The 24,437-nt window shown below is 48.2% G+C and overlaps 1 protein-coding gene across 1 annotated transcript; it reads left to right on the forward strand.

Annotated features, from left to right (window-relative positions):
* The first annotated feature begins 814 nt into the window (after positions 1 to 814).
* Positions 815 to 24,208, forward strand: JHY (junctional cadherin complex regulator). Its single transcript, XM_077306378.1, has 8 exons — positions 815 to 953; positions 3,512 to 3,938; positions 6,944 to 7,448; positions 16,718 to 17,394; positions 19,014 to 19,293; positions 19,554 to 19,634; positions 22,311 to 22,436; positions 23,778 to 24,208. Exons 2-8 carry the CDS (start codon positions 3,577 to 3,579, stop codon positions 23,979 to 23,981), a joined length of 2,235 nt encoding a protein of 744 aa, XP_077162493.1. The 5' UTR covers positions 815 to 953; positions 3,512 to 3,576; the 3' UTR covers positions 23,982 to 24,208.
* The last annotated feature ends 229 nt before the right edge of the window (positions 24,209 to 24,437 follow it).

Here is a 24,437-nt window from a genome sequence, read left to right on the forward strand (position 1 = left end):
GTCACATCTGACCTTGCGCTGTGTGTATTTCTCCAAACAAGGGGAGACCCATCAGAACTGCGTGGTACCTAAGAATGGAGAAGAAAGAATTCAGAAGAAAGAATTCTACACACACTCTATGGCCTACAACACATCTTCACAGCAGCCTTGTAAGATAGCTAAGTATTACCAGGCAGGTGTTCATCCTCCGGTTTAGGTTTGGAACAGGGCATCCACCCCTCTGGGACCACAAAGTGTGGTGTGCTTACATCTTGAATGAGACAAAATTTGGGTCCAAAGGCATGAAAGCTCAAGGCATGTTCTGCAAGGTGTCCCTGGGCTCAAATTTTGTCCTGCTACTTCTGACCAAGAGGCCACCCACCTGAAGAAGCCTGCATGCACACCAAGCTCACACCTTGAATGAAACTTTTTGGGTCTGCAGGTTGCCTCTGGGTTCAAATTTTGTCCTGCTGCTTCTGACCAAGAGGCCACCCACCTGAAGAAGCCTGCATGCACACTAAAGCTCACACCTTGAATAAACCTTTTTGGTTCTGCAAGGTGCCCCTGGGCTCCCATTTCGTCCTGCTACTTCTGACCAGAGCGACGACCCACCTGCAGCTACGTATCTTGAATGCAAGTCTGTGGGCCTGAAAGGCGCCTCAAAGAGCGAGCACCTGCCCACGCCCGCGCGCAGCTGCTTTCGCGCGCCACCTGCGAGCTCTTTAATCACCTAGGGCAGCGGCAAGGACCATTCCCGCCGGCTGCAGGGAGAAGCGCAGAGAATCGCCCCTCCCCTCCCCTCCACTTGGTAGGGGCCGAGAATTAAAAAAGAAAAGGAGGAGGGGCGGGACTAGAGCGCGCGTAACTGTGTACCGTTGCCAGGGCGACGCAGCGCTATTGGCGTGGAGGCGGCGGCGGGAAGCCGTTCTGTGAATCGCCCGGGCGGCGCTCCTGTCGCTCCAGCTTTGGAAAAGGTGACCACGGAGGGGGTCTCAGGCGGGGGCGGCGGAGGGGCATTTTGGGGGGCTGACGCTTTCTTCACACCGGCCGGAGCACCATGCCGCCCCGCAGCAACTGCTGGAAAGGCGGCAAGGCAACAGGTGTGGCTCCCCCCGCCCCAGCATCCAGGGGTCGTGCTGAAAGGTGCTTCACCTGTTGGATTTCTGCCCGTCGCACACAGCTGATAAAAACCATAGATCCATAGCGCACGCAGGCAATGGTTGCGTATGGTGCATCAGTGGTTCTCTGGTGGGGATAGATTCAGGGGGAGGGGGGGTCACCTTGTTGGTCGGAAGCAGCAGAGTCCAGGGACACCTTTAAGACCGACCAAGTTTAGTTCCAGGTATGAGCTCAGTGTGCATGCACGCTTTTTCGGGGGGGGGGGGTAGTTAGCCATCTGACGGGGAGGCTGATTCTGTGCAGGCTCAAGGGGGTGGCAGGTGACAGTGGATGAGCGAGAGGGTTGGAAGCGTCCTGCATAGTGCAGGGGGTTGGACTAGATGACCCAGGAGGTCCCTTCCAATTCCATGATCCTATGATTTTATGGGTAGCCATGCTGGTTGGAAGCCATAGAGCAAAGTTTGAGCCCAGGGGCACCTTTAAGACCAACCAAGTTTCATTCAAGGTATGACCTTTCATGTACATGCACACAAAGCTTTGACCCAAAATTAAACAGCACTGGTCTTAAAGATGCCCCTGGATTCAACCTTTGTTTTAGTGATCACAGGAAGAGCGTCCATCCTGTGTGAGAAGGTGCTTCTGCCTCCCTCAAAGTCTCTTCCAGCTGTCTCCAGCAACAGAATAGATCAGGGGTAGTCAAACTGCGGCCCTCCAGATGTCCATGGACTACAATTCCCAGGAGCCCCTGCCAGCAAACGCTGGCAGGGGCTCCTGGGAATTGTAGTCCATGGACATCTGGAGGGCCGCAGTTTGACTACCCCTGGAATAGATGGATTATGCATTGTTATTTCCATCATCTGCTTCCAAACCCTCTTCGGGATCATGGGGTCAATCTTCTGTGGGTATTGTTTTTTTTTAATGCTGCTTTTTAATTCATAACTTCTAATGTTTTATAATCTTAACAGCCCTTCTTCCTTCAAGCAAAGGAAATGTACATTCATATACACACTCAAATGAAAGATTGGCTTCATTTTTAACAGGGTATTGCCCAGGGTCAAGAGATTGCTAAAGAGTCATGTGGGAATAAGATGAGATCAATAGTGTTAATGGCTCACCGACCTTCATGAAAATTGGAGGCATGGAAGGACCATAGAGGACATCTAGTCCAACCCCCTCAATGCAGGAGCATCCATGAGAAGTATCTGTCCAGCCGCTGCTTAAAGACCACCAGTTCACCATCTCCCTAGGCAGATGTTTGTTCTGCTGAACTCCTCTTATTGTAAAAAAAATAATAAAACTAATATCCAGCTGGTACTTTTCTGCCTGTAATTTAAAATTTAGATGGTGAATCCTATCCTTTGTTGCCAATAGGAACCACTGCCTGCCCTCCTCTGAGTGGCAACCTTTCAAATACTTAAAGAGAACAATCATTTCCCCTCTCAATCTCCTCTTCTCTGGATTGAACATTCACGAGTCCTTCAGCCTTTCCTCCTAGGTCTTGATCTCCAGGCCCCGAATGTACTGTGACATGAGCTGATTAAAGAGAGATGGATAATTTAAAAATATTTAGGAGGTTTTGTTTAACAGCTTCATTTCCCTCTCCACCAGTAATACTCATACTTTCCAAATTAAACAAGATTTTAAAAAATCAGTAGGTCTTTTTTTATTGTACGTTTCCAGGTAGCTTCTCAGGTTTGGGATTATAGGCTCTCTGACTATGAACTTTTTCCCATAAAGATAGATTCAAGTGGGTAGCCGTGTTGGTCTGAAGGAGCGCAACAAAAATTGAGTCCAATAGGACCTTTAAGACCAGCAAACATGTATTCAAGGCATGAGCTTTTGAGTGCAGGGACTCTTCCTCAGACTAAATGGAACAAGGATCATAAGCATACAGATATAAGCAAAAATAAATTTTGCCAAATTAGTAAACCGTGTCGTAATATCCAAATTAAGCCATATGATGCTGTATGATTATTCTTTGCTAAAACAGCTAATCAGCCCCTTTGAGTTCAGTTGTTGTTCATAAAACACTGGAGAAATAAAACTGAACTCAAAAGGGCTGATTAGCTGTTTTAGCAAAGAATAATCATATGACATCATATTTATTTATTTATTTTATTTATTTTTATTTATATACCGCCCTCCCCCGAAGGCTCAGGGCGGTTTACACGGAACAGGAAACAGATACAGATAATATGGCTTAATTTGGATATTATGACACATACTAATTTGCCACTGTTTACGTTTGCCTTATATCTGTACGCTTATGATCCTTGTTCCATTTCGTCTGAGGAAGAGTGCTTGCACTCGAAAGCTCACACCTTGAATAAACCTTTGCTGGTCTTAAAGGTGCCACTGGACTCGATTTTTGTTATGAACTGTTTTGATAGGGCTGTTGTCTTCTGCTTTCCAGAAGCAAGGCGGTTTCTACCTCCTCTCCAGAGAGAATTTTACTGCCTGCGGTGAACTTCTTGCAACATGGACAGGAGCCGCCCGTCACAAAACGGACTGACTCAGCCCCATGTTCCGTACACATTCTTGAAAACCGCCTCTGAAGGGCTGTTTCTGACCGAGGAAGATTTCCACTCCGGCACACGTGACTCTCTGGAGTCTGATGCGGAAAGCCTTGCTCGAGAACAGCAGTATCAGTTGGAACTTCAGCAGCGGATCCGTAACAGTGAAGAGCTGCTGAACCAGTCTTACTATGAAATGGAGGAAGACAGCTTAGAGGAGGACAGCTTAGAGGAAGAAAAACCCCTGAGTGACCTGGAAGAGTCGGAGGTGGCACGGATTCCCACCAGAAGTAATTGTGGGAAAGAAGACTGCGGTGATAACCAAAGGTAACCATGGGCCTTTTTCACACAGAGAACTGTCCTTCTCCCAAAGAGGCCAAAGAAAGCTTACAATATTCTCCTTTCCTCCATTTTAGCCTCACAATAACCCTGCGAGGTAGGTTCCACTGGGATTATGTGACTGATCGAAGGCCGCCCAGCAAGGCTCAGTGGCAGTGGGGATTCAAACCTGGATCTCCAACACTCCCTCTCCTTTTTTACTGTTGAGTAAGCCCTGAAACAAGAGCCTCTTGTGGCGCAGAGTGGTAAGGCAGCCGTCTGAAAGCTTTGCCCATGAGGCTGGGAGTTCGATCCCAGCAGCCGGCTCAAGGTTGACTCAGCCTTCCATCCTTCCGAGGTTGGTAAAATGAGTACCCAGCTTGCTGCTGGGGGGTAAACGGTCATGACTGGGGAAGGCACTGGCAAACCACCCCGTATTGAGTCTGCCATGAAAACGCTGGAGGGCGTCACCCCAAGGGTCAGACATGACTCGGTGCTTGCACAGGGGATACCTTTACCTTTACCTTTAAACCCTGAAACATTCTTCGGCTTTCGAGAACCCCCAGAAGTGGTACAATCATGAAGAATAGGGTTGGGAAGCAGAGCTGTGGACATGTCCACGAGGCGTTAGGAGGCAAAAAGCCACGAAGGGGCAGAGGGAAAACGCGCAAGGGGTCTCCCTGTGAGGAGGGCTGCAAACGTGAGATTTACCATCCCACGTTTGTAAGCAGGAAGACACTCGCTTTTTACCCTTCCGTGCGGAAACGGTCTCAGTCTAGTGGCTTTTGTCTTCCATCCCTAATGCCAGAAAACTTTATTATTTTTTGAGGGCGTGCAGATGGAATAGTTCCTTTTTTTTATTCAATAACTGCTTAAATGGCAAAATTAAAAAAAAAAATTCTAGAACGGCTGTTTCTCACCCTGCCTTGCTTTTAGTGATGCATTAACTTCCCCGTTCTGGGTAAACAGAAAATTGGATTTGCCGTGTGCAGAGAAAGCCTGAACGTCGCATAAATTCTAAATAATTGTTGCTTAAAAGGATTAAATTAAGCCTGAAATGGGGAAACGATAAACACATTCAATTTAACTGTCTACTTAGAAACCAACGTGGTGAAAGAAAAGAAGGCAAAATTTATTAATAGCATGTTTTCACGGCCCTCCTGAACGGGCAAAGTAGCTGGTTATTGAACATTTTATCGCTAGTGGGGAAAGGATGTTAATTGTGCAGGAAACATACTCTGATCTTAGACGGGGGCTTTCTTTTCTGTCCCCCCCTCTCCCAACAGAGCGTGGAGCTCTTCATTAAATGGAAATTTGATGTTATGTTCTTTCAAATTATCACAGCGTGTGCTCAGATGGAATCCATTAGCTGCCACAAAATATCATGTTGTGCACCTATGACGTTCTCTGTTTGCCTCCATTATGAAGCCAGGAATTTGAAGAGGCACCCCTACATCTGCTGGGTCCCCCTCCCCGACGACGAGGCATGTTGTGCACAGGCCGTCCGCGTAGCCCTCATTCAATGGAGGAAGGGGGCAGAGAGCTCTCTAAGAGCCTTTCTGCATTGGCCTGCCCAGCGGCGCTTCAGAGATGGAGCGCCTCGCCCCCATTTGGCGACCTCGAACAACGCGATCGAGTTGAGCCCTGGCTCTGGGATATCAATACAATGAGCCCCTCCTGCTGTCCTTTGGAGCACTGCTATTGTCCTGCGTCCAACTATTGCACATTTCTGGGCTGGAGCCACTTCAAAACACGACTCACTTCTGCATGCATATGATTTGCATTCATGAATAATCACCGCTCGGTCTAGGACCGCTGGGGGGGGAGGGCAGGTGACGTTGTCCAAACCTGTTGGGAAACATTAATTGCCGTTTTGAATCCCCGGGCATAGGTAGTTAGGGACCTTAACTGAAGTTTAATGGAGTCTTTATAATCAGTGAGTCAGGCTTTATGTGGAGGATAAACAGGCTGCTGTCCCCAGATTAGGATAAGGCAATAGCCAAGGGTCTTTTAATTGTTGCCAGGCCTGAGGGATGTACGGCTGTCATTTTGGGGGTTTGGCAGGGGGGAGGTGTCTTCAGCCCCAAACTTTCCGCCCCAAACAATATTAACCTGGGACATGCAGTGTTTCTTTTAGTCCCCGCCCCTTCCTCCTGTCCATCAGCAAGTGTCTTTGACGGGCTGCTTCCTGCCCATCCTACCCACTGAGGATTGCCCCTCGAAGCTACAAAAATTTAAGATTTACTCCCTGCAACATTGCTGCTGCAATGTTTACATCCTTCCGGTGAGTGGTAACGTGCAGTAACAGAATGCCTGTAAGGTGAGCTTTTTGTTTCTATGCTGCTGGCAGGGTCGGTTTATCCATGCAGCACATTTAGCACATGCTATGGGCCCCACGCTTCCAGGGGCCCTGCATGGGGCCTCCCCCCATGAATCAGGGCCATAATCTCCTCCTCCCCCCCCCCACCATTTCTCTCTTTAAGGATCCTTGGAGTGACTCCCATGGTGATGGGCCCTCCTCCCCCAGTCTGGCTGCATTGAACTCCGCTAGGTACCCGCAAATCCTTAAACTGGTTTTAATGCTACAGGCCCCGCGAATCCTTGAACCATTCTCAAGGGATAGGGCCTTTGATTGGTGATATATATAGGCTATAAAATGTTGAGAACCGCTGCACTAGAGAACGTCTCACCGGGAGGACCTCAGACATTGGAACAGACCTGTGCCTGGGATTTTGAAATGAGTGCCTTTAAAATGTTCAACAATATTTCTCTTGGTTAAATGGAACAAAGTTTGAATCCTGGGGCACCAAGTCCAACAAGATGCCAACTTTCACGCACAAGCATGCTTATATCAGCTTATATCTTATTAACAAAAATGTGTTGGTCTTAAAGATGCTGCCTGATTCAACCTTTGTTCTGCTGCTTCAGACCAACATGGCCACCCCTACCCCACGCCACCCCTCTGAATAGATCTTGATCGTATTGTTCCTTTTTGTTTGCTCTTTTTTTGGTAGCAAAGAGGAAACCACAGACCGGTACTCTGGGCTGCGCTACCATCCCAACGGGAAGGACGAGGGAGAAGGCCTCATCGTGGAATTAAAGAAGTCAGGTGCAGAGGACGCTCGAGCCTCACCATTCAGTCTGACCCGCGCTCCTTCCCAAGACAGGCTCACGGCTACAGATCATCATCTCCCACAAGAGCAGCAGGCTGTCCCATCTGTACCGGACAAGGAGTCACTGGACAATTGGGTGCCATCTGTGAGTGTTAGCGACGGATCTTGTCCGTCTCCTAAAAACTGGGAGCAAGAAAACAAGGAGGCTGAGCCTGCCTGGCGATACAACGGCAGTTCCAGTCTAAACGCCCGTGGCTGTCGCACCCAGGTGAAAGACTTCAAGCCCCAGAGATCCAAAAAAGACTTTATAGGAAAGAACAAAGTCACTCTGGGATTAGCAACCCAGCAGAACAACTCCTACCTGCAGCTCTATAGTAAAAAGCAAAGGGACGGCCATCCAGGACAGGTAAGCGAGCGCCCTTCAAGCAGAATATGTAAAAATGGCCTTTTGAGAGCTCCCGGTGACTGTTCAAAGCGCTGTCTTTGTTTGCTTAATATATTCATAAATCACTTTTTGCAATAGTGCTTAGCAACGAAATCAGAGCAACAATATGTGCATCACAAGAGCGGGCAATAAACAGTTGCCAAAAACCCCTGAGATCCAAACTATACGGGATGCTGGGAGTTCCAGGAACTAATTCCCAAGCATGAGGTTAACTTTTGTTTTAACCTGAACCCACCCAGGTTGGGGAAACAGCACAGGGGGAGAGGGAGCAGAAATTTCACCCTGCATCCTGTCTCAGGGGCCTTATCTGAATAGGACTTCTCTCCCTCTCCTTTTTGAAAGGGGAGAAAACACCTGAGAGCTCATATACAGAGTTCCAGGCATCTCCCAAAATCAAAGAACTGGAAGGATTCCAGAGGCAATCTAGTCTAACCCCCTACTCAATGCTGGATCAGCCTCAAGCATCCCTGACAAGCATTTATCCAGCTGCTGCTTGATCCACCAGCTCCTTTATCCACCAGCTCCTTAAGCAGCCAATTCCACTGCTGAACTACTCAGACTGTAAAAAACAAACAAACAAACAAAAAAACACCACCAAGTGGTCCCTAACATCAGAAGTCCCTAACACCTTTCTGCCCATAATTTTATGTCCTCTGCTTCCTGATCTCTTCTCATCCCCTTTTGTACTCCAAATGCTGTTTTCACATCCTGTTCAAAGCTTGTATAGCGACTTTCAAAGTGCTTTTGCAGTAGGATTTTCCAGTGCGGAACAGGATAATCTACTTCTAAAGTGCATTGAAAGTGCATTATCCAACATGTGCAGAGTGGACCCTAGTCCAATAACCTGGCTGCTACACCCCGCAGTATGTTTCAGATCTTGTTTAGTTCCGATTGTTACAGTCTTATTAGGATTGAACCTAGATCTAATTGGGCTGACAGGTGGTCACTGAACCCAGGTCAGTGTTTTTAACACCCTCATAGTAGTGAAATACTTTGCCTTGGAGCAACAAAGTGCAGCCCAAGTTCTCAGTGTTGTAGGGATGCACAGAACAGATTCCACTGAGCAGATCGCCAAGTCATGCAAAGAAACAAGAAACTTTTTTTGTCAGGGCGTGGACCCAAAATGCAATGGGTACTCTAATGCAGGGAGGGGGGAGTTGTGGGCAGAAACATGCGCAGTGCAAATTATGTGGGAGGCTGTTTCTGTGCATCCCCCGCATGCATAGATAAACATGCATTAACTTCCTCACTGGAAGGCAGAAAGGATTCCATTTCCTGTCGACGCTAGCTAATTTGATCATCGCTCATTCGAATGAACCATTTATCCTAAGTGACGCCGCTCCTAGCATCATAAAGTTATTCTGATTATATTGTTGGTATGAACACCTACACACGCTAGGGGGCGCCGGGCGAATGCCTTTCCCGATAATCAGGGGACAACATCTTCCGTCAGCAGAAAGAAAAGGAAAGTTCGTTTTTGCATATGGAGTTAATTCCAGCAATAAATATCGCCCAATGGGATTGAAGCTAGGCTAAGCATAAAATCAGAGGATTTTAAAAATATTTATATTTATATTTATATTTATATTTATATTTATATTTATATTTATATTTATATATTTATATATTTATATATTTATATATTTATATATTTATATATTTATATTTATATTTATATTTATATGCCCTAAGGATGCTTAGGGCTGCTCCTGCGTTGAGCAGGGGGTTGGACTAGATGGCCTGTATGGCCCCTTCCAACTCTATGATTCTGTGATTCTTCCTTGTCAGACTCAGGGCTGCTTTGCAGCTTTAAAACATCTGTCAATACAATAAATCAGGGATTCCCAGTCTGTGGAAGCTCCAGAGGGGATCTGCAGCCTTTCCCCCTCCTGCCTTAGTGGACTTGGCCACAAGCTAGGGAACTGGCTGCCTCCCTCCACAGGGCTCAATGGGCAGGCCATGGGTGTAAAAATCAAAGGGGGGGGAACGGTTATGATGTGGAATGGGGGGCCGGGGTCTTCTCAGCTCCTGCCGTTCTTTCCATCCTACATGAGGCAGAGCCACCATAGTAATAGTAAAGGCAGGGGGAGAGAGCAAAAGGAAGGCTAAGGATGCAGGTGTTTATGTCACTTCTGGGGGTGTGGCAGGGGGCGTGGCCAGTTGACATCACTTCCGGGGCTCTTCAAAGCCTGGAAATTTATTTCAGGGGCTCCTCCACGGTTGAAAGGTTGAAAAAGGTTAACGATTAAACCGCTTCAATTAAAAAATGAAGGTGAAGACACTAAAGAAATAGGGGAAATATTACGGACAATTAGGATCAGCGAACAACAGGCGGATGCAATCAGCATTCAAAGTGGCAATTAGGCAGGTGTTTGAAATAACTTGAGCAGCAAGAAAAACAGCAAATGAAGCTGCTGATCAGCCAGCAGTATCTGCCAATAACAACATCATCACCGACTTGGTGGCGCATTGCAGCTCAGCGTGTTGAAACTATTCAGCCTGTGAACCTTTCCTAGTCAAACCTGCTGCTGCTTATGATGTTATTTTAAGCAAAACCCACACAAAAAGGAAAGATTGCCAGGTATTTGTCATTGAAATTTCCTTATTGGAAGTCCTTGCTCTAGCTCAGGAGTGGCCAAACTATGGTTCTCCAGATGTCCATGGACTACAATTCCCATGAGCCCCTGCCAGCGCAGCAGGGGCTCCTGGGAATTGTAGTTCATGGACATCTGGAGAACCACAGTCTAGCTGGTGCCCTGTAGCAGTTGAAACCCTGAGTTGAGTCCGGAAATCCTTGGTACCAGCCCTTCTGAACTCATGCAGCAGCTTGTACTTTTTGACCTCAGCCTCTCCAGCCATAATATGAGACTAGCCACACTGGCCAACCTCGCAGGGCTGTTGTAAAGGATCCCATGTATCACGCAAGGGGCAAAGCTGGGGTTGCAGACAAGCATGCACATGGCTGGTGGGGGAGAAACAGGCCCTTAAAAGCTTTGAGGAACAGACTCTTAAAAGTAAAATCCTATGAGGTGTAGTGGTTAAGAGCAGCGGACGCTAAGATGCAGAATCAGGTAAGCCACTTACAGGCGGGTAGTAAAAATCGAGGTACAAAAAAACAGCTATTTTTCCTCCTCTCGGAGAAAATGGCTGCTTTGGAGGGCAGACTCGATGGCATTATATCCCCGTTGAGGTTCCTGCCCTTCCAAGACCCTGCCCTCTCCAAGCTCCGCCCCTAAATCTCCAAAAATTTCCAAGCACTTAATTAGCAGCCCTATGACCTGGGGGGAGTGGTTTCCTGATTCTCCCAAGAGCAACATTTGGGGCATATTTTGAGGAGTGGGGGAGATTGCAGTGCACTACCCCAAAGCCCTTCCCTGCGCAGACATTTTAAACAGGATCCTGCCCTGGATCTTTTGATCCCCACCCCCCACCCCCAGTGCTGGATGACCCTCTTTCTGTATCTTTAAACAAAACAAAATATATAGCATACTTAAGTGCCCTGAAAGCAAGCATGCAAGCTTTTGGGGGGCATTTAGAGGAAAACGCGACATAAATGCTCTTTGTTATCTCCGTGGTTTAATGAGGACCCACCTGCCTCAGGGGCTGTCCAAACCGGGGCTGCAGCAAAACAACCCCATGGATTGGCAAAGGGTTTTCTAAAGCATCAACTTCTTTTTTGTGGCGCTGCCTGATTCCCTAAGAACCTGATGAGTTTCTTTGAGAGTGACAGAAAAAGGGAGCACGAGACGGAGGCCGTGGGCCCCGTCTAGCTCGGCTGTACTCAATACGAGTTGCTTTCCTCCCTACAGACCCCTTACTTCAAAGCGAGGAACATAATGTACAATTTTTTAATGGCTCTAGACCAAGGCACTCAGGCTCTCTGTGCACCGTGCCTTACCTCCGTGTAAACACCTAATCAAGATTGCCTGTGCTCCAACAATAGCAGCCAAATGCAATTCGAGAACCACAAGCCTTTGAAGTCTTCCCCGGAAAGGCCGGTTTCCTAGTCCGGGATAATGACATCTCATGATTGCTGCCTTTGTTGTATCTTTTCAGCAGAGAAGCAATTACGGGCCTCAATTTAACAGAATAGACATTACACAGCTTACGATGCTCAAAATGCAATTTCATTTGATCATTTTCTCAATTTGATTGGCATTAAGAGAACAGTTCGCCCCACCAAAAAAAAAGAAGAAGAAGGAGAAGAAGAAACAGGCCGAAGTTGTGTCCCTGTGTCCTTCTTTCAAAGAGATAATGCAGGAGGATGGTCTACCTGCCCAGTGCAAAAGCAGCCATGCTGGCGCCAGCAGGGAAAACAAAGCAAAGCATGTTTCTGCTGGAAAATCCATCTATCTCCATTTGCTCAGGGGGGGGAGGGCTCCTTAATATTTGCTCTGTGGGGGCTTATAGGCTCAGTCGTTAATTAGAACTTGGATCGATGGGGCTCTGTGGGAGCGTTAATTACATCAGCCCTGTCTCGCTCAAGGCTATGAGTTTGAGTTGAGCTCAGTTTCAGATGCGGTGGCCCCTCCTGCATGCCCGATGCCAGTTTAGCGTGGAGTTTGTTAAGGCTGGGAAAGCACACAGGGCCAGGCGACCAGGGACTGGCACATCTCCCCAAATGTGCGCACAACATTTTCCTGACCTTAAGCTGGATCTCGCTGAGGGTGTTTTGTGCATTTGATAGGAATTGGGAAGCACCGGAAGGGAGAACCGGAGCAGGAGAAATGTCCGGTTGCCACTTTCCTAAGGCTACGGTTCCTCCTGAAGCCAGAATAGCCAAAGCTGCAAGAAGTATTTTTCCCCCTTTTAATGAAAGACTTTTTCTGCCTTGCTTCATCCCTCCTTCCTTTCCTCAAGTCTTGGTTTGCAAGAATTTCGAGAAAGAAAAGAGAGCCAGCATGGTGTAATGCTTAAAGTGACAGGTAGTCAAACTGCGGCCCTCCAGATGTCCATGGACTACAATTCCCAGGAGCCCCTTCCAGCAAATGCTGGCAGGGGCTCCTGGGAATTGTAGTCCATGGACATCTGGAGGGCCGCAGTTTGACTACCCCTGGACTAGAACATGAAAACCCCAGGTTTGAATCCCAGCAGTGTCGTGGGACCTTGCTGGCTGAGCTTGTGCCAGTCACACACACTCAACTTCAGCTACCTCACAGGGCTGTTGTGAGGATAAAACTAAGGACAGGAGAACTGTGTAAGCACCTTTGGGACCCCAGCGGAAGAGAAGAGCGGGATATGAGCAAAGTAAATCAAGAAATCGCTTGGTTTTAGGACTCAGGTTCAAGGACAGGTTATTTGACAGGGTTTTAATTCTCCTTTTTTGAATGACTGAGATTTATTCATTTTTATGCTGCCCTTTCCCGGAGACACACAGCAGATTGCATAAGTTAAAACAGACAAAACAGACTATGATGGTGATATTAGCCGTTCAGAAGAAGAGTTGGTTCTTATATGCTGCTTTGCTCTACCCGAAGGAGTCTCAAAGTGGCTTACAATCTCCTTCCCTTTCCTCTCCCCATAACAGACATCCTGTGAGGTGGGTGAGACTGAGAGATATTCCCGCTCAGTGAGAGCAGCTTTATCAGTGCTGTGGCGAGCCCAAGGTCACCCAGCTGGCTATATGTGGGGGAGCGGGGAATCAAACCCAGCTCGCCAGATTAGAAATCCACACTCCTCCTAACCCCTACACCAAGCTGAATCTGACTCTTGGCCATCCTATGGCTCAACTGTCTCTACGTCTTTCGATCTTGCACCACTTCTTTTGGTTGCGCAATGCTCTGGCCAGCGTCCATTCTGATTGTGTCTAACCACCATGTTCTGTTGGCCTGGTTTCCTTTTACTACCGACCAGCCCTAGCATAATTGCTGTCCTCATTGCACTGGATCCCATGATCTGGCCAAAGTAAGTGAGCCGGAGTTTTGTGTTTTTTGCTTTGTGTGCTCTCGTGTTTCCATGTTTGTGACTTTTGCTGTCTGCGGAACCCACAGAAGCCTTCTCCAGCACCAGAGTTCAAACGAATTGACTTTCCCCCTAACCTGCCTCAAATATTGTCAGTTTAGGCTTGCCCTGTAATCCAGGGGTAGTCAACCTGTGGTCCTCCAGATGTCCATGGACTACAATTCCCATGAGCCCCTGCCAGCAAATGCTGGCAGGGGCTCATGGGAATTGTATTCCATGGACATCTGGAGGACCGCAGGTTGACTACCCCTGCAATCTACCTCAGAAGGGTGATTGTGAGGATCAATGTGGGGAAAGGGACCACAGACCCTTTAAAATAACCGCAACAATAACAGTGATAACTCTTGCATTGGTAAGCGTTGTTTCTTTTGGAGCTGGATGCTATACTTGCAATTAAGTCGGAGTCTCTTGAGAAGATCGCTTTTTGTTCCCAGCCGAGGAGAAGGCGCAAGGCGGAACGTTATGCCGGGGCTGAAGAAATGAGGCTGTTTTCATCTGGAAAAGTTTTTTTTGTTGTTGTTGGTTGTTATTCCTCCCCCCCCCCCCCCCCGCTGCCACTCAATTCCTCTAAGTAAGGCAGCGGCTGGCTGGCGGCTCGGTGGTGGCTCGCAGCGAGACCATAGAACCGTTACATGCGAGTCGCGCTACATGCAAACATTAATCACTACAGAAAAGGTCTGGCTAACAAGTTATCATCTTGGCACCGGGAGCCGAGGTCCCCCAGCGCTAAAGCTTTCACTAAAACATTTCTGCTCGATGTGTGGCTTAATACCTACCATTAAGCAGTTACTCTGAGTGCATACACTCGGCCTCAAATGGAAGTGTTGCTAACAAAGAAGCCCTGGTGAGACGGGCAGGTGAAATGGAGGAGCCCACGGCTGACAAAGATTAAATGGATGGAGAACGGCTTTGTGCGCTACCTCTGGGGAGCCCACGTCTCACCTCATGAGGAGTGGCACCTGAGCCCGTAACTGGACGCCGGCGGAGCTGGGACTTAACTAAACAAAACACAGGCCTGCTTCAAGCGTGGCATGGCTCCGGGGCGACTCTTACACCCCGTTCAGACACTTACCCTGCTGGCTGGAAATATTTTAACCTGTGGCATTAGAGCGGGGTGCGCATCCCTCCCTTTCACCGCGCATGAACAGGCACACGGACACACGAAGCCGCCTTCTACTGAATCAGACTCCTGGCCCGTGAAGGTCTGGACCGGCTACTCAGGCTGGAAGGGGCTCTGCGGAGTCTCAGGTGGAGGTTTTTCCCATCACTTCCCGCCTGGTCCTTTTAACTGGAGATGTTGGGGATCCAAACTGGAGTTTCCTGCATGCCAGCAGATGCACGACCCTCTCCAGGTAATATGGAGCTGGGATGTCTGTATGCACTGGTCCCTGTTTATTTAAATCTTCATCTTTAAAAAAAAAAATAGAGGGGGCAGGGGAGATGTAAACAGGACCTTTGAAGGCAGGGCCAGTTTATCCATGTAGTACCTTCTATGGCAGGGGTAGTCAACCTGTGGTCCTCCAGATGTCCATGGACTACAATTCCCATGAGCCCCTGCCAGCAAATGCTGGCAGGGGCTCATGGGAATTGTAGTCCATGGACATCTGGAGGACCACAGGTTGACTACCCCTGTTCTGTGGGCCCCACGCGTCTAGGGGCCCTGCACAGTGGATCAGGGCTGTAGCATATCTCCTCTCCCTTTCTCCCTTTCTCCCTCTTAAGGACACTCGGAGGACACTTTCTCCCTTTCCACTATGGGGGGCCTTTCTGTCACCTAGTCTGGCTGCTCCCAGCCCGGTTTTTATTATTATTGTGGTTGTTGTTGTTGTTATTATTATTTATTTTCCTGCCACTCTTGAGACCGGCTCGTGGCGGGTTACAGAGTGTCCAATAAAACCTCAGTAAAACCCATTAAAAACGGGACAAACCATAAAACAAAACCGGCACAAACATGGCAGAAACATTGTACTCTTCTAAGGCCCTGCGAATCCTTAAACCAGCTCTGGTGCTACAGGCCCCGTGAATCCTTAAACCACGTTGCTCTGTTCTGCACCAACTGGAATTTCCGAGCTGACTTCAAGGGAGGACCCAAGTGCAGTCAGTTACAGTAGTCTAGCCCCAAGGTTAACCATGGCATGGATATATAGATGACAAGATCAGACAAATGCTCACAGGCCCCATTTTAGGGACTCCTGCCTTCCATCGATGCACTTCAGTAAGGTTCTGAGTCGACCTGCTTAGGATTTCTCTGCAACAGTGCTTAGGCCTAATCCTGCGTTGATCAGGGGGTTGGACTAGATGGCCTGTATGGCCCCTTCCAACTCTATGATTCTATGATTCTAGTGCAGTCGTCGGCGGAGCTGCAGCCATCGAGCGCCATGAGTTGATTTAGAAAGCTGCGACTTGCTTTGGATTCTATGGGAGTGTACTACAGGGCTGTTCGCTCACTAGCTGTTGGGCATGGAAGATTTGCAGTGCCGTTCGCGCGCTCTACAGAGTTATTGCTCCGGTAGAAACGCAGAGTTCTAACCATATTGGAAGGTTTGTTGCTAGGGAGACAGAAAGCCAGAAGCCTTCCAGAGTAGCTGTTTTGCAGTCGTTCGTAGGGCTTTGAAAGAGAGCTTCTCCGTGTAACTGGGCTAGCAATGAAGAACGTTTTGCTTTTTTTGTCCAAACAAACAGCACTCCCAGGAATTTAAAAATGTCTCTCCGGCCCAGTTCTTAGCCTCCTGCCTCTGTGACGCTATGCCCTTGCTTGACTGACGCTGTGCATTTATTTGTTTATTTATTTATCGGTCAGTCAGTGGATCGTATGGCCTGTGTGTAATATAGGCAGGAGATCCTAGGGTTGTCTGACAGGCAGGCAAGAGACTTGAGAGTTGGTTTGCCATTGCCTGACTCTGCACCGTGCCGCTGGTTTCCCTTGGAGGCCTCCCATCCAAATACTAGGCAGGGTTCACCTTGCTTAGCTTCCAAGGTCTGACTCTGAAGCTATCCGGGTCAGTCCTGGTGCTGTGAAAGAGGGGTCTAAAGACAAACCAATCCTTGGAGGAGACTAAGGTTACTCCCTGCAGGTGGGAAGCTCTAGCTCTCTCCGAATTACAACTGATCCCCTGAGAACTGGAGGCAAAAAAGGGTACAAGGAAAATTGCCCATTTGCTGTCATTCAGACTGGGGTCAGATCACAAGAGCTGTGTGGGTTCTGCTCACCCTTTTCATAATCTCCCTGTTTTGAATTTCCCTGTCAATTTAATTGCCATTTATTTTAGGTTCATCAAAGCAAAGGGCCTGAGACCAGAGGGACGGACCCGAGTCTAGGCCCTCCCTTGAAGGAAAGCTCCCTTCAGGACTCAGCAGGAGCTCAAGTAGAACTAAGGGACCAGCCCGCTGGACATCACAATGAGTTAGAATTTGAGAACACTCCGACAAATTCCAGCTCGTCCAGAGTTCCCAATTTGGAGCAGGATATCAGAAGTTTGTTACCTTGCGGGTTACCTCCCAGTCTCCCTGCCGCTCTCCTCTGGCCTTCTGTGGCCACAGGGACCCAGGACACCCGGTCGCACACAAAGGGCGTCAGCTTTGCGCTGCAAGATGGCAAGGAGGCTTCCATGAACTTGACCTTTGCTAGGTATCCTCTTCTGCTGGGTTCGTACCAGAACCTCCCTGGGCTTCATTTGCCATGTTCTGGTGAAAACCACCAGGAAGTCCAACAGAATACTCAGAACTCTTCTGGGTGCCAGCAACGCTTCCCACGTCGGTGTGCCTTTTCGGAGCCCCGTTCCCTCCCCGGACATGGCAAGCATCGGAACCCTTTAGAAGACAAAAAGATCGCATCTGCTTGCGATCCTGGAATCCATCCGCGAGTAAACAAAGGACTTTCATCTTGGAATTCCGGAAATATTTATAGGGAGGACATCAGGAGCAGCCATGTTTCTGGCGACCCAGAGTAAGGATGTGTTTAATTAAGGGTGATTTCTTTGGGGAAGGGGCTGTACCTCAGTGGTAGAGCATCCGCTTGGCAGGCAGAGGGTCCTGGGTTCAATTCACGGATCAGGCAAGAGGTGATACGAAAAACCTCAATCTGAGACCCTGGAGAGCCACTGACAGCTGAGTAGAGAGTCCAAGGGTCCTTGGATTCAGCATCAGTATGTCAGAGCTGGTCATTTTCTTTTGAGTCCAACCTTAAAACTGCTTTGAGTGGCTTATGCAGTTCAGGCATCTTCCCAAGTTGTCTTCCCAGTTAGCATTTTGCAGGTATTGCAACTTTCCACATGCTGGCAGGGGTTCATGGGAATTGTAGTCCATGGACCTCTGGAGAGCCACAGTTTGGCCACTCCTGAACTAGATGGTTCATGATTCTCTGTACAATAGTCTCACAGTGTCCCTCATCCATTAATGGAAGCTATGATATTTTTTTCCTTTCCAAACATTTGAATCAAGTTATGCACACAACTATTCTGCAGTTCATCCCCCTCCGCAGACCCTGATTTCCAAGATACACTGCCTCTGAACATGGAGGTTTGATGTACCGACAATATTTTAATAGCTTTCGGTATTATTCTCCACCCATCAGTCTAATCCTTCTTGTTCGTTTTGACAGTGCAGTCCTTCAGTGGGCTGAGAAGCGTGGGACTCCACTTAGAGTGGTCCTGCAAGCCATTCAGAGCTACTGGCTATCACTCTGCCTTGGGGTAGTGAATTCCCTAGGTTGCATGTGCCATTTCACTACCAAAATATCACAGTAAAAGGGCTAAAAAGGTAACGACCTGTTAAAAAACTGAAGATTAATGGCGATGGGTCTGTCAATAGCTTTTATTATCAGTGGCAATTAGCCGGGTGAGCCAAGTGGAATCTCCATGCAGGGCATAACATGTGGACCAGGGGTAGTCAAACTGCGGCCCTCCAGATGCCCATGGACTACAATTCCCAGGAGCCCCTGCCAGCGAATGCTGGCAGGGGCTTCTGGGAATTGTAGTCCATGGGCATCTGGAGGGCCGCAGTTTGACTACCCCTGATGTGGACAGCAGACAGCGGAAGAAGCCTGCTTGTTTTGTTTTCGAACATCTTTCTACCACGGATGGGTCATTGTGTTGGTCTAAAGTAGCAGAACCAAGTTGGAATCTGATGCACCTTTAAGACCATCAGAGTTTGATTCAAGGGACACACTTTTGTGTACATGCGCAATAGTAGCTTAAGGAGTGTGTCTGCGCATGAAAGCTTATACCTTGAATCAAACTCTGGTGGTCTTAAAGATGCCGTTAGACTCAAATTTTGTTCAACCCATTATGGAACAGAAGATGGTGAACATGGGTTGTGGGGAGTCATCCAGTATACCTCCAGTTTGGACAGTGGCCAGAAACAGATCTGTCGCGCTTCAGGAAAGTTTCTGGATCACGTGACGTCCAACCAGACACCCCTCCTCAACCTCTACGCTGCGAGGAGTATGGCCCCCACATGCATACTTTCCCTGTTTCCCCTTAGGCCAGCCAGGTAGGTCTCAAATGATTCCACTTTGTTATCTTTTCCCCCTTTCTCCCCTTCTCTGTTTGCTGTTCCTTTCTTGAGGCCACCCCAGCCGTTTGGCCACAACCTGAGAGGAGCTCTGTCATCTCCAACCGAGTGGCTGATCCAGGCGGCTGAGCAGCAGCACCAAGAGATCTCTCAGCTGGCCAATGACCACCTGGCCAGCATGCTCCCGCCCGTGATGCAGAGGGGAGAAAGCGACTCACAGCTGAATTTGGAGAGCAGCAGAGAAAGCCAGCCTTGCCTGAGCCGCAGCAATTCCGAAGGCTACCTGCTTCAGAGGGAGAAGCAAAACGAAAGGAAGGAGAAAGAGAACAGGAAGGTAAGCGTAGAGTCTATTGTGTTACAATGCAACAGCGTTGTAACGCAATAACCTTGGTGGGTTTTTTTTATTAATGCAGGGAGGGAGGGGGGAGAGAGAAAAAGAAAGAAAAAGACTCATGAACGCTCATCCCTTGCTACAAATTTTGTTAGTCTTTAAGGTGTCCCCAGAGTCTTGCTCTTTTATGCTGCTACAGAGAGCTACTCTGTACACAGTGCTACGCAGCTACTCGCCTCAATATAATTCATCTCTCTGTTTAGGGTTCTAGGACGAAAGGCTACTTAAAGATGGACGTGAAGCTCGGCGGCCTCGGAGCTGACTATGAGACCATCAAGGAGAAAGTAAGACAAAAACGCTGCCTTTTTCATCAACTTTGGAAAGGAATGCTGGGAGTTAAAAGGAGTGGTAGAAAAGGGAAGATTCTGAGAGGAGTTTAGAAAATTAAGAAAAAATGGGGGATGCTCCTCTCTCAAAAAACTCCTCTTTCAAAATACTAATATTAAAACTAGAATAAAATCCGAGAATGTGGAAAGCAACCGGGGGTACAACGATGACGACAAAATACACCTTCTCTGATACGAAAAGAGCTGTCCATTCCAGTCACTGTTATTTCACCCATGCTCCTTTGATTCAGTCCTCTGCCCTCTCTGAAGGGTTTTCCCCCCCAGGGGATGCACATTTAAATGCAGATAATGTATGAGAAGACAAGAATCACTGGAAAAGACAATAATGCAAGGAAAAGTGGAAGGTGGCAGGAAAAGAAGACGACCCAACATGAGATGAATTAGGCTTGCTCAGGTTTTCAAGACCTTGAGCAAGGCTGTTAAAGATAGGATATTTTGGAGGTCATTAATTCATTGGGTCATCACTAGGGTTGCTAACCTCCAGGTGGCATTATGAGGCCTCACAGTATTACAATCGATAACCAAGATCAGTTCTCCTGGAGAAAATGGCCGCGTTGGAGGGTGGATGCTATGGCGTTATGCCTCGGTGAAGTCCCTCCCCTCCCCAAACTCCGCCCTCCCAGGCTCCACCCCCAAAATATCCAGGGTGTCTCCCAACCCAAAGCTGGCAACCTTAGTCACTGTGGGTCAGAATGGGGATCCTTCCATGGGACCAGGGGGGCCAAGCTAGAAGACCTGCTGCACCTTTTCTCTCCCAGCGGTGTTCTTCTTCATGGGGGAAAGATAGACGCGCAGAAACCTGCGGCGCATTCAAAGCAGATAATGTTTTCCAGCCGCAGTTCCCTTTGTCCCTCCGCAGAGGTATCCATTAGTCGATGCTCACCTGCCGAGAATTCCAATTGCAGATAAGTACACCCAAGTTTATTCTCTTCCGGCTGGTTCAAGTGTGCATTACTGTGATGCGATTGAGCCGCCCCTGCAAATTCAGATGGCCTGGCTTTATCACAGAAGGGGAAATGAAAGTAAACACGGCCCCGCCAATGCAACTGAATGCACATTATGGCCTGTTAAGAAACATCAGGTGTTACCGGACCAAAGAAGAGATGAGACCAATCATCCAAGAAAGGGTCTTAGGGGGGAGAACCCTCTCTGCTTCTTTCCCTTGCCCCCCCCCTTTAATACTGGGCATGGTTTCACAAGATGCTGTGAGTAGGCATTTTTCAGAGGGGGCCAAAGGGGGGGGGACTACACAGAGAAAGCAAAAACCATAGGAAGGATGCTAGAAAATTGGTATCCAGTGTCCTCAATAAAGAATGTAATAGAAAATATTCAAAAGTTCAGACCCGGTTACTCTGGTCAATCTCTAAGGTGCTACTGGATTCGAACCTAGATCTTCTGAGCAGACATGTGATCCGAAGTAGTACAGGCTGTCCTTCTGCCCTACTGATAGGGCAATGGCCATAGAACAGGGGTAGTCGAACTGCAGCCCTCCAGATGTCCATGGACTACAATTCCCAGGAGCCCCTGCCAGCAAATGCTGGCAGGGGCTTCTGGGAATTGTAGTCCATGGACATCTGGAGGGCCGCAGTTTGACTACCCCTGCCATAGAACATTTTAGAGTCAAGTGATAGTCTCTTGCCTTGAAGCCCCTAAGGGGGTCAGGATAAGTCAGCTGTGATTTGGCAGCTCTTTCCAAGATCCTGTTTGTAGATCCAGATGGGTCACCATCTTACAGCAGTAGAAAAGAGCAAATGTCCAGGAGCACCTAAGACAAACAGAATCTGGAGCAGGCTGTGAGCTTCCTGGACTCACTGCTCACTTCATCAGGACTGAAGAAGTCTGAGGAAGTAAGCAGTGAGGCACGAAAGCTCCTATTCTGTCACAAATTTTGTTAGCCTTGAAGGTTCTACTGACTGTTGCTCTTTTCTGCATGACCATGCTGTTTGGAATGATTTTCAGACGGGCTTAAAAAGGGTCCCGGTGTTTTTTAAAAGGCAAAATATTAACGTGGTACATTCTTATTTGTACCCTGTCCTTCTCTGGTTGGCTCAGAGCAGCTGAGAACAAATACTAAACAGTCATACAAATTAGACATTTAAACATTCAAATATTTAAACATTTCCGCTCCCCACCCCACCCCAGTGGCAGCCTGTTTGAAGTTATGGAGGAGGGGGAAATTGACGGCTGGCTAGGTAAAAGGTGCATTCCCCCCTCCCCCATGCAAACTGTGAAACCAAAAGGAGCTCAGTTTACTTTGGACGATAAACCCACAAAGTCTTCTCTTCAGATATTCTGCTCATTAGTTGCCAGTCACCCTTAGCCAAAGCACCAGAGGAATAAATGATGGGTCAAATTTATGTTTATATCCTGGCCTGTTCTTCAAGAAGCGTAGGTTTAAGCTCAGAACAATTCTGCAAAGGTGATTAGGCTGAGAGATGGCGAGTCAGCTAACAGAGACAGCAGTTATTCTCACAACAGCCTTGCAAGGTAGGCTGAGGAGGGAGTGTTCTGTTTGCTAAGTACATTCGGAGTGTAGGCTGCCTTTGCATGATGTTCAGGCCCCACAGCAGACTTGCACACCGACCCCAACCATGGCAGTATCTCTCCTGACAGGCGGAGACGATCAAGCAGCAAAAGGAATACGCGAAGCAGATTAAGGAGTACAACTTGAAGAACATCATCAGTGCCCGGAAACCACCGCCCAGACCGGAGAACAAGTTGGTGGTGTCCAGGCAGAAGGTAGGACATGCCACAACAACGTATGGGGCAGCCGGGCATGCCAGATGTTCCCTGAAAAGGCAACCAGGGGGTGGGGGATTGGCAGAGTCCTGGGAAATTACGCCTCTTCCTCAGTCTCGTTTTTGTTGCTTGTGTGTGCCTATTGCTTCGGTGGGGTCAGTTTTCCTCATATGTTTTGCCCCCTCTGGTGGCCAATCCAACATTATCTCGCTGTACGTCTAGCATAAAAAAATCCAGTTTTACAGGGTTACATGCCAGACATACAACAGTGTAATATCAAACCAACCACTAGAGGGAGGAAAATGTGTGCAGAAAGGGGTGGCGGGAACGAAGCAATAGGGATACAAAAACGAGAAAAATGAGAATGAAGCAGAGGTCATCGAAAATTAGACAGAAACTTTTCTCCCTCTCCCTAAGTACCAGAAGTGTTGTTTGTTTACCTTGCTTTTCACTACTCAAAGGAGTCCCAACAAATCTCACAAACACCTTTCCCTTCCACTCCCCGTAACAGACACCTTGTGAGGTAAGTGTGGCTGAGAGCTCTGACAGAACTGCTCTGCAAGAACAGCTCTAACAGAACTGTGACTAGCCCAGAGACAACCTAGCTGGCTGCTTGTGGAGAGGGAGTGGGGAATCAAACCCGGTTCTCCAGACTAGAGGCCACCTCTCTTAACCACTACCTGAGCTTTGAGATAGACAAAAAGAAACTCTATATTACCCAACGGGTGCTTGGCTTGAAAGACTTGCTGCCTTAAGATACAGTGATGGCACACAGTTCTTCTACCACCCTGCGACTGTAATGAGCCCAGATTGCTCCTTTCCATATTAATGGTGCTGCTACATAACCAGAGTGGGGGTATCATTGGCAGAAGCCCTCATATGAAAATCCACAGGGCTTTGCTGCTGCTGCTATGGTTTAGAAACATAAGAATTTAGAGCTGGAAAAGATTCCCAGGATCATGTAATCCAACCCTCTGCACTAGGCAGGACATTCACAATCACCTACCCCCCCCCCCCCATCCCCTCAGTGTCCTCTGTTCTATGCCCAGAAGGAGACACATGCACACACACAATCTATGGCCAATCTGGCCTGGAGAATTTTAAGTTGCCCATCAGTCCTCCTATGAAAGGGCCTTCTCCCAAGGGTGTTTTGGAAAAGTGGGAAAGGTCCAGTGTGGCAGTCCCAGCTAAGAATGGTGGGGGGGTGGATCAGGTTATTCGGCCTTTACGTGGGCCGAGCAGATGACCACCTTGTCGATCTGATTCTACAGGGAAAGTTCACCATTTGTTACCTGCGGCCCTCCTTTTGTCCTTTTTTGTTTGTTTGTCTTTGCTTTTTAGGCCCTGGAATATGCCAGGGGTATCCCTAAGCCAAAAATCGTCCTAGCAAAACCATCGGAACAAGAGCCCAAAGATGAGAAAGTTCTGGCCCGGACTCTGAATGGTGAGAATCTGCCTCCCATTTCATCTCTGGAGTCTCTGCAGAACAGACACGAACGGGAGAAACAGGTCGTGGCCGCCTTCAAAACCTTCCACATCGTATGAGCAGCCGAACGGAGAGCCGATCGGAGTCTTCGCTGGCCGCTGTCCCCTTTCGCTCTGCCCGTCCGGACAATTGCCCAGTGTCTCGAAGGGCTAGCACCTAATCACGAATTGCTGATGCTATCACAAAACAAGATTTTGGGGACGAAATGTTTTCATCTTATGCACTCACCCCCTCCCTTCCTTTTCGCAGATTTTATAGTAGTTATATAAATAAATTGTATAATGCATTTTTGCCGGCATTTTTCTCCCTTCCCTCGAAAGTTCTCCTCCTGGCCTTTGTTTAACAAAGCACAGATAAGGCGGTTAATCTCTTCCTAGTCAACTCTTGTGGCGCAGGGTGGTAAGGCAGCAGAAATGCTGTTTGAAGCTGCCTGCCCATGAGGCTGGGAGTTCAATCCCAGCAGCCGGCTCAAGGTTGACTCAGCCTTCCATCCTTCCAAGGTTGGTAAAATGAGT

The sequence above is a fragment of the Paroedura picta genome, chromosome 12, assembly GCF_049243985.1.
Source record: "Paroedura picta isolate Pp20150507F chromosome 12, Ppicta_v3.0, whole genome shotgun sequence".
Lineage (NCBI taxonomy): Eukaryota > Metazoa > Chordata > Lepidosauria > Squamata > Gekkonidae > Paroedura > Paroedura picta.